Source organism: Zeugodacus cucurbitae, chromosome 5 (assembly GCF_028554725.1).
Source record: "Zeugodacus cucurbitae isolate PBARC_wt_2022May chromosome 5, idZeuCucr1.2, whole genome shotgun sequence".
Taxonomy (NCBI): domain Eukaryota; kingdom Metazoa; phylum Arthropoda; class Insecta; order Diptera; family Tephritidae; genus Zeugodacus; species Zeugodacus cucurbitae.
This window is the reverse complement of record NC_071670.1, coordinates 20,701,799-20,712,858: the sequence shown is the minus strand read 5'-3', so window position 1 is coordinate 20,712,858 and position 11,060 is coordinate 20,701,799. Positions and strand designations below refer to the sequence as shown.

At 29.0% G+C, this 11,060-nt stretch overlaps 1 protein-coding gene across 1 annotated transcript; it reads left to right on the top strand.

Moving 5' to 3' along the window:
- Positions 1-705: 705 nt before the first annotated feature.
- Positions 706-10,748, top strand: LOC105215032 (cystathionine gamma-lyase). The gene is made up of 6 exons (XM_011188772.3): positions 706-945; positions 5,350-5,546; positions 7,115-7,205; positions 9,812-10,076; positions 10,137-10,464; positions 10,546-10,748. Exons 1-6 carry the CDS (start codon positions 796-798, stop codon positions 10,694-10,696), a joined length of 1,182 nt encoding a protein of 393 aa, XP_011187074.1. The 5' UTR covers positions 706-795; the 3' UTR covers positions 10,697-10,748.
- Positions 10,749-11,060: the final 312 nt, after the last annotated feature.

Genomic DNA, 11,060 nt, shown 5'->3' with positions numbered 1-11,060 from the left:
TTGCTTGAAATTATAACTAAGTCAGGATAAATTTTCCTGCCTGTTATTCATAATTACAATTTGCTTGAATTTATTTGTATCAGCTGATGAATGTAAACTTAGTACAATATACTACATGTGTGTTACTATGCTGGTTCATGGTTTCTAGAGCTTTTATTGTAGTACATGTAATAGTATGAAAACCATATGTCTGTCTTAGGTATAAATATAGACAAATACATAAAATTGATAATGTAACAAATTTATATCATTATTATAAGAAGTGTTATTTTAATAACTGCATGATCTCTCTCATGTTTATTCATTGATGAAAGCGCATAAAATCGATTTGTATTTACAATAAAAATATACACATGCATATTTACTTATGTATAAATTGTATTTTCCATTCCCAATTTTGTCTATAAATACTTTAAAATAATTAAATTAAAATACTATTTAAATTACTGCCAACTTTTCGTACCATACCGCATTACAAATAATTATGTTGGGTATTCATCCCTATCAGAATTAATATAATTTATTTTGGTATTACTAAATAACAACATAATACTACCAAAAATTCGAATGGTAATAAACAATAATACACAAATTTTTGATTATGTGAAACCCTATTTGGGGAATATGAATTAGCTCAACATAGGCGGCCATCTTGGCTTAAATGTCAAAAGTAGTTTCTGGAGGTGGGTTTTTGGAGTTTCTCTACTTCTCTATACAATGATGTAAACCCTGCGGTAGGAATCATAGAATTCATTTTAAGAAGAGTGCTGCGAAAGATAAGATTGTGTTGATATTATGGGCCCGCTTTTTAAAAAACAACCTAAAGGCTTCGCCACGAAAGCAATTCACGCAGGACAAAATCCTTCACAATGGAATAGTAGAAGTGTTGTTCCCCCTATTAGTTTGAGCACCACATTTAAACAACGCGGTCCTGGAGAACACGAGGTTAGTATAATTGAAATGGAAGATTATATATTTTCAATATAGTGCTTTACATTGGTGAACTATTATTGATTTAGAGTAGGAACCGAGTCCCTCTTAAAATGGAAGATTCTAATTTGGGAAATTAGTGTTGTAGTATATAAAAATATATATGAATGTACTTGATGGCTTTCGATATAAGATTGAACACTTATACAAATTTTTAGATCTTCAAGCATAATGTATATCAATAGTTCTTATCCTAAAAAACATATGTATATTTAATTCCTACACTTCCTGCAAATATAATGGCAATATCATTTCCTATAAAGCATTTTTTACTCAAATAAGATAGTATTTTTTTAGCGATAAGTGATAGTAATCATAAATAATATCATTGACATGAAAGGGGCACAAAAAGAAACTAGTTACATATTAAATTGTAGAATTACAGTTCGTGATTATAAAATTGCTATTGTTTTAACATTTTAAATACTATAACTAAAGAACTAAATTCCTTTGCCAACAAAGAGTTGAATTTACAACTTTTTAGGTACAAGATAACATGCTAATTTTTCTTATCTTGTGAGTAGAAACTAAATAATTAAATTTGCACAAATCAATTACCCATAAGAGTATCTGGTAATTCACCAGTTAACTTCAATCTCTACATCTGAAACGCTGAAATTATCATTCCTTATCTAGGTTTATTTGATCATAATTTCTTGCGTATGAAGTACATTATTAGCATATAGACATTGTAAATGGTTTGTTCGATTACGTTTTACAATCACATCATATATAATTTTAATTGATTTTATCGTGAATGTTGATTTATTTATGAAAAGAATTTGCAGAGATAATAAGAACAACCAAATTGACATTAGAAACCCATGAATAAAATTTGTACAAAATTATTTTATTAAAACTTTCTCAAAGCAACAAAAAATCGCTGTAAAAATGTAAACGTGCATGTGATAAGCAAGTTTTAAATTTTTTTATTCCAACTTTATGGAAATGTTTGTCGATAAAAATGTTTAAATAAAATACTTCTACAAATTTATTAATGGATTTATATGTGCACTTTGGTTTTTCTTATTATATCGAATACCTATGTATGTGTACCTAAATATGATTTCTTCTGTAAACGCAAACAAATTACAAAATTTGGCTGTTTTGAAAAAAAAAAAATGCAAAAAATGTAGATTATGTTCATATTTAGGATTTTTAGTAAGCATATCCTGTAATTAACAATTTTTATATATTTTTTTATTAATAATTTTCCGAACGTCGGAGGCAAATAATTTCTATTTATGAGCCTTAGAAAATCGGAGAGTAGACGCTTTTTACTTATGAACCAATCTCCTGTACTAAATTGTGTGTTATTTCTATACAATTACCAGTCGTGGTTCGCAGGGGATCATACAAATATTTTATTCTTAATTGCTTTTATAACAGGGAAAATTAAAAAATAGGAATAATACATACATATGTATATGTATGTGTGTATACATAATTATTTATTCTTATATGTACATACAAATATTTAAGATAAGAATGTGCTCTTTGACACACATATTACGTGCGATAATTTAAGTTCATTAAATTTTTTTTTTAATTTGATTTATGTTCGAGTAAATACTATTTACACAAAAAGATGTATGCAAAATGATACTGATAATTTCGCTGTTTTTATAACATTTGATTTCGATAAGAATAATTGAACGTGAGCTTTTGCTGTTTTGCAATTTTATAATTCTATGTTTATTTATATTTAATTATTTTTGTATTAAGAATGAATGAATGTATTTCAATTATAAATATGGGCATTTCCGTCAGAAGGTCCACCACAGACGAAATAGTAAATATTATTCTAATTACAAAGTTTTTGCATATTTTCACAGAAAAATATTTAGATTTGTTCATATTAAATAGATTTTAAATTTATTCATAACCAATTACGAGATATACTGTACTATGTAAAACCTTTATAAAGGTATAAAGAGCAGAATAAAATGCATGGGAAAGCATGCGATTGCAAATAACTGTAAGTTTTTGTTCTCTTATTATCTTATATTTCAATGTCGCGTGCGACATGAAAAAATAACACTTGTTCCCACTGCATCGGAAATATAAGCAGAAAGTTCGCGAAGTTTTGAGTTAATTTTTATACAATTAAAATAAAAAACTTTTTAAAAATCAGAAGATTGGTGATTTTGGTAACTACTTAAAATTGGTCACGTGCGACATCGTAGGTGTGGAATTTAAAAATTGAAAACTAATTTTTGTCTTATAACATTGACTTAAGTATGTAAATAGATAGTTTTACATTATTTATATACATAGGAACAAAAACCGCACTTTAAATTCCCCTGAACTACCTTTGTCGAAAATTATAGGCTTACAAATCAAATAATAGTGCTCATTTTAACAAGGTTGTCAGGAGAAAATCGTTTGCTGTTATAAGTGATAAGCTAACGCATAAAATATTATTTTCTTGATAAATCTCTTAACTAAAATTAAGCAATCCTTTAGTTGCTTTTCTAGAATATCTATTTTTTCTGATAGTAACTGCTTTCAGATTAAAAAAAAAATGTTTGTTATTAAGCCGGGTTGACTTAACAAAAAAAAAATTAAAATGCTCTTCATTATAATGAATTTTTTTTTGCAAGGAGCCGACAATGCAGTTGTATCAGTTATCAAAAGGAAAATCTGGTACATAACAAATTCCAAAAATTTGTTAATACCCGATACATTTTATCAATGTGCACAAAATAGTACAACTAGGTTAATATAAATTTTATGTTATCAGATTGAAAATCATTCCTTATGGCCAAGAAGTAAAAGCTGCTTAATATTCATAATACTATTTTTATTAAATACTATAGAAAAACTTTCTTGTGTTTCTCGTTTAATGTTATTTAAAAATTAATATATTAACTACTTTTTTACCCGTTTTTATTGGACTTGTTGTTAAATAATTCTGAATTATAACAACAAAATCAACATAAATATTATGATGGGAAAAATTTTCCGGTGCGCATGTGGTTAATATTTAATTAAAAACAAGTAAGGAAGGGCTAAGTCCGGGTGTAACCGAACATTTTATACTATCGCAATTTATTTATTTAACTTTGCGCCCATTTTGCATTTTATAAAAAAATCTGAGTGCAGCTTCCATCTGCCATTTCTTATGTGAAATTTAGTGTTTCTGGCGTTTTTCGTTATTGAGTTAACCCACTTTTAGTAGTTTTCAACGTAACCTTTGTATGGGAGATGGGCGTGGTTACAATCCGATTTCCTCCATTTTTGAACTGTATAAGGTAGTACATTCTAGAAAGTTTCCTTTATATACCTTTAGTAGTTTGCGAGATATGTACAAAAAAACTTAGTGGGGGGCGGGGCTACGCCCACTTCCCCAAAAAAATGACATCCACATATGTCTCTTCATAGTGCGATCCTTCATACCAAATTTTACTTCCACAGCGTTGTTTATAGCTTAGTTATGGCACTTTAAGTGTTTTCGGTTTTCGCCATTTTGTGGGCGTGGCAGTGGTCCGATTACCATTTTCGAACTTAACCTTCTTATGGTGCCAAGAAATACGTCTTCCAAGTTTCATCAAGATATCTCAATTTTTACTCAAGTTACAGCTTGCACGGACGGACGGACAGACAGACATGACCTTTTCTCGTCACCCTGATAATTTTGATATATATAACCCTATATCTAACTCGTTTAGTTTTAGGACTTACAAACAACCGTTATGTGGACAAAACTATTAATTTTTTTTTTATTTAGAGAGTTTCCAAGTAAAGTGTAAGCGAAATAAGAAGTTGTAAACTCGAATAATGTGTAATAAAGAGTTAAGTTGTTCGAATTACAAATAAAGATAATCGTGTAGGCCTTAAATTGTGACTAATTTATTGGTCGAATTCGGAGTTTTAAAACACATGACGGACAATAAAAAATAATACATTTTTATATTAAAAATAATAAAAAATAATACATTTTTATATTAAAAATAATAAATCGATTTATATATGCACATATGCCCATATATTCACGTTTAAATAAAATTGTAATTAGTCTAAACACTAACAATGCTAACGGAAATACCACCAGTAGAACGACGCTGTCTTCTGCTTGTTTTTTGGGTTGAGAAACGCTTTTCCAGCAGATCACTAGCTAGCAATAGAGAAATATTTACTTATTTTACGCTGACGGCCTCTTCTGCTTGTTTTTTGTGTTAAGAAACTCTTTTCCAGCAGAGGAACAAGTATTTCGAAAAATGAGAGCATTAATTTTTTGTCCTTGATTATCGTTTCTAATTAAAAGACAAACTACACATTAAATACATAATATATGTATTTTCATACATTTTTTTTGTTTCTGATTACTTAAATTCAGTTCCTTCCTTTTGTTTTCAGGGATACGAGTATTCTCGAAGCGGCAATCCCACCCGAAACGTGTTGGAAAACTGTTTGGCGGCTTTAGATGGTGCCAAATATGGTTTAACGTTCTCCTCTGGGCTGGGCACAGCAATGGCAGTCTTCTCTATGTTGTCTGCTGGGGATCATATTGTCATTGGAGATGATGTCTATGGAGGGACAGCGCGTTTAGTAAGGTAAAAATTACCAAAGTATTTAACAGACTTACCTTTAAAATTATTTATGATTTAAATGTTTTATTAATTTAACAGTTCCCATTAAGTGTAATATTGCTAGGCTTCGAACCGCCAAGTGTTAGAGAGCGAGACGAACAAAGTATACCAGTTCTAAAACATACTTAGCACTCCCGCTGTAAACATAAGCTAAGCATTTAAAATATTTTGTAAACCGTTTTGTTAGCATACATTAATGAGGTTAGATTAGCGCGCTGAAAGATATCGAGCAAGGAAATGGCAATTCGAAGACAGCTTTTAAAGTAATGATATTATTAAACAGAAGAAATGTTTTGATATGCGTACATTTTCAATAAATATCTGTAGAAACTCGGGATATAATAAACATTTATGAAACGTTTGAAGGCCAAACATCTAGCAATATGTAATAATAAAATGTCGATATTTCTGGCCTTGATCCAAACAATGGAAATTGCTTGGTTACCCCGTAGAAACTTTGAAATTAAATAGTGGTAAACTGCATCAGCATAAGTATTGTAGAACATGAAATGGAATGCCTTCGTTCGAAAGCGATCTCTGTAGTAGGAGATTCCACAAGGAATAGGATTGTATGAGAAATTTAATATTGTACGGGAATATCAAAATCACATTTAAGTGCCAGCATTTAATACTGATTTATTGGTACTACTTATATTTGTTGTTTGAAAGATTTAAAGTAAACAAACGGAAATTTCTCCTCATATAAATCTGTCACAATAAATTTTAAATAAATTTTTTTTATTTCGATCATTTTTCTGTGGGACATACCACAATCTTTAATTATATTATATGTATTTATAATATTATATTATATGGTAGCATCATGTCAGCAAGTCCTACTTTATTCCAGGATTGCTGAAACGAATATAACACAAAGGAGAACTGTCAATATATAAGCAACAGTTAGGCTCAAGTCAGCCTGCTGTTATAAAACATAGCGCGTAAGCTTTGAAAAACCTTTCTCTATCTGGCAGCGACCGCGTCCGCATCACATTGCACATCAAATAAATCATTAGTCTAAATATCTAATGATTTAAAGTTAGGACAATTATCACATTTTTTGTTCGTGACATTGTGTTAAGAATTCGGGAAATGCATTATCATATTAAAAAAAAAATATATATAGATTTTAAATTATTTAACTCCTTTTCTTGTTCTCCCTTTTCGATTGAAATTATACATTTGTTCATTTATTCATATATCATTTAAATACTATAGACTAGTATATTTTTAATCCATATGTCTCTAGTGAAGTATAAATCTTTAAACAGTAAAATATGTAATAAAAAATTTAATTTATCTTTATTCGTTGTATAAAAGACTGTAATGTATATTTTAATTGACTTCATGCTTTCTATAGTATTGTATTATTAATATTCGTTGTATAAAAGACTGTAATGTATATTTTAATTGACTACATGCTTTCTATAGTATTGGGATGCTAATATAATTAGAAGTATATGTCAGTAGAATTATATCTATTGGATTACGATTTCGTAATTTATTTTTAATTATGTGTATTATATTTTTAGGCAAGTGATCTCAAGACTGGGTATTCAATTTAGTTTTGTAGATCCAACTGATCTACTGGCTTTTGATGCAGCAATTGTGTCGAATACAAAGGTGACCATAATTTTATATTTTAATATTACTATACAACTAACAAATTAAATTACAAATTTAACACAATATTTCAGACAAATTGCATTATTCCTCCATTTTAAACCCAATTAAAGAAATTAAATTCGGAAATTTTTTAATCAAGCATGTATCCGTTCCAATTCCCTATACATTAGTGATGAGCGATATTGCTATTTTTGAATCACTGTGAAGTCAGTGATTGCTATTTTTAAATCACTGTGATTTTATATTGCTATTACGATCTCAACAAAAAAAACGAATTTATTAGAGTTTATACTCCACATTTTTTTTTTTAATTTTTTTACATTTACATTTTTATTAATTTTAACAATATCCAAAATTTACCTGCTTTAGTAATCACAATTAATTAATTAATAAATTTTACGTACATTTAACTGCTTTTGTAATCACCGTACCCAAAATTATCAAAATCACAACTAAAATTTCTACTGTGATCACTGAACAGTGATTGCTACTTTCGAACTGATAATGTTACTAAATAGTGATTGCTACTTTCGAACTGATATTGTTACTAAATAGTGATTGCTACTTTCGAACTGATATTGTTACTAAACAGTGATTGCTACTTTCGAACTGATATTGTTACTAAATAGTGATTGCTCCTTTCGAACTGATATTGTTACTGAACAGTGATTGTAACTTTTCGAACTGCTATTGCTACACTGATCGAATTAGAATCACTGAACTGCTATTGTTATAGTGATCGAATTAGAATTACTGAACTCGTATATGTACTGTGATCGAACAAAAACACAGAACTTCTCTATAGCTGCTGTGATCGAACTCAAATTACTGAACTGCAATTGCGATTGTAAATCACTGATATTTACAAAAGCCCTTCATTAGCTCTACATTTAGTATTAAGGTTGATTTTGGAACGGTTTTCATTTTCAAGATAATTGCAAAAAACCAAGGCATTCGCACGGGACAAAAAATGGAAGTCGTTTTTGGGAACAACGATTCAAACGGCGATTTCAGCGAATTGTGAGGCAATATTCAAATGTTTTTGATTGTAAAATGTTGCGCATTGATGGCCTTTAAAGATGATATGAATTTCATCCAAAAATAATTTATGGTTTTTTTTAATTAATTATTAACCACATTCGCACGGGACATTTTTTTCCATCATAATATTTATGTTGATTTTGTTTTATAATACGGAATTATTTAACAACAAGTCCAATAAAATGGCTTAAAAAAGTAGTAAATGTATTTATTTATTTTAACTAATATCCAACGAGAAACACAACAAAAATTCTATAGTATGAAATGAAAATGGTATTATGAATGTGAAATACATTTTTTTTTTTCAGAAAATGCTGTCTTCGGGTATAAAATTTTTTGGATTTCGTTATCTGCCAGACTTTCCTTTTGATAACTGCTCCCACTTCATCGACGGCTCCTTGCAAAAAAATTCTATTCTAATGAAGAGTATTTTTATTATTTTATAAAATCAACAAGGCTTGATAATATAAATTTGTTTTTAAACGGAGTGCAGTTCTCTTAAAAAAAAAATAAATATTTTAGAAAAGCAACTAAAGGATTTCTTAATTTTTGTTAAGAGATTTATCAAGAAAATAATATGTCATGCGTTAACTTGTCACTTTTAAAAGCAAATGATTTTCCCTTACAACCTTGTTAAAATGAGCACTCTTATTTTGATTTGGAAGCCTATAATTTTCGCCAAAATCTATTTGAATAGCTATTTCAGTGGAATTTAAAGTGCGGTTTTTGCTCATATGTAAATAATTAATGTAAATGTATCTATTTACATACTTAAGTAAATTTTATAAGACAAAAAATAAATTTCAATTTTCAAATTCCACACCTACGATGTCGCACGGGACCAATTTTAAGTAGTTACCAAAACCACAAATCTTCTGATTTTTGAACAAGGTTTTTTTTATTTTAATTGTATACAAGTTTACTGTTTATACCCAAAATTTGGCGGGCTTGCTGCTTTTATTTGCGATGCAGTGGGAACAAGTGTTGTTTTTTGATGTCGCACGGGACATTAAAATATAGGATAATAAGAGAGCAAAAACTTACAGTTATTTGCAATCGCATGCTTTCTTCTTTCATTTTATTTTGCTCTTTGTACCCTTATAAAGGTTTTACACAAATCAAAAAATTATACATGATATGTTTCTTTAACAATTTTGACGAAAAAACAAATGCAGTAGAAAAATCGAAATGAGAAAAGTAGCTCCTATTTGACTTGGCTTTGGTATATGTCGTAATTGGTTATGAATTAATTTAAAATTAATTTAATATCAGTAAATTTAGATATTTTCCTATGAAAATATGCGAAAACTTTGTAATTCTAATAATGTTTAATATTTTGTCTGTGGTAGACCTTCTGGCGGAAATGCCCATATTAAGTTTAAGTCATGACTATATGAAGTCTTAAAACCAGATAACCTGATGACATATAAGTGGATTGCCATAGTTAATGAATCTCTTTCAAACTATTTCAAATTTGTATATATTTTTTAGTTTTATAATATATATATGAAAAATGAAAACATACATGTATTAATAATATACGTGTTAATAATTTTTTTCAGCTTGTGTGGATTGAAACACCCACAAATCCATTGATCAAAGTTGCGGATATTGAAGCAATTAGCAAATTTTGTCAAAATAAGAATGTTATCTTTGCTGTTGATAACACATTTTTGACGTCATATTTCCAAAGACCATTAGAACTGGGTGCTGATTTGGTGTGTTACTCTTTAACTAAATATATGAACGGTCATTCTGATGTCGTGATGGGTTGCATAACAACTAATTCGGAAGATTTATACCAAAAATTAAAATTCCTACAAAATGGTAAGTGTTAATTTTTACTAAAGGTATATGTTTAGTACAATTATATTATTTGTTTTATAGCGACCGGTATTGTACCCTCTCCGTTTGATTGTTACCAAGTAAATCGCGGTTTGAAAACTCTTCCTCTACGCATGGAACAGCATCAAAAGAGTTCAATTGCTGTCGCTAAATTTTTGGAAGAGCATCCTTTTGTGGTAAAGGTTTTGCATCCAGCCTTACCGTCTCATCCACAACACCAGCTTGCTCTAAAGCAAACATATGGATACAGTGGAGTGTTTTCATTTTTCCTTAAAGGCAACTTGGAACATTCAAAAGCCTTCCTTCAGAATTTAAACGTGTTTGCCTTGGCCGAAAGCTTGGGTGGATATGAAAGTTTGGCAGAGCTTCCGTAAGATATTCCTTTATAAATTCTTAAATAAATTAATTATTATAGCGAATTTTATAAACTAATAATTTATTTTTTTTTTAGATCAATCATGACTCACGCTTCAGTTCCGGCAGAAGAACGTAAGAAACTGGGTATAAACGATTCCCTTATACGTCTTTCAATTGGATTGGAAGATACGGACGATTTAATTGCAGATTTGGAGAATGCATTCAAAATAGCTATGAGTCTTTAATGTTGTGTACTAATTTGTATAAGACAAATATATGATTTTGATTATGTTTATAGTTTTCTATCTGTAAAAATTCTAGTACAAATAGAGAAAATCGCTGATTCAATTTGAGCGCATGTGATAACTCAAAATATTTGTTTTTACCATTTATCTAAAAATTATATAATTGGATTTTATAAAATAGGAATGAAAAATATGCAATTACAAATTTAAAGATGAGTGAAAAAAGTAAGTATCATGGGAATACAGTTGAACTTCCCTAACTTGAATCACCATAATCCACAAATAAAATTTCGAGTTATAGAAGTATTCATTAAGATATACAATTTTTTTAAAAGCTTAAAAGTATAGATTTATGCACAGTTAT

Coding starts and splice junctions, on each gene's coding strand:
- LOC105215032 (XM_011188772.3), top strand. CDS start 796: ATGGGCCCGCTTTTTAAAAAACAACCTAAAGGCTTCGCCACGAAAGCA. Junction 10,077..10,136: donor ATTAAAATTCCTACAAAATG/GTAAGTGTTAAT, acceptor TTTGTTTTATAG/CGACCGGTATTGTACCCTCT. Junction 10,465..10,545: donor GAAAGTTTGGCAGAGCTTCC/GTAAGATATTCC, acceptor TTTTTTTTTTAG/ATCAATCATGACTCACGCTT.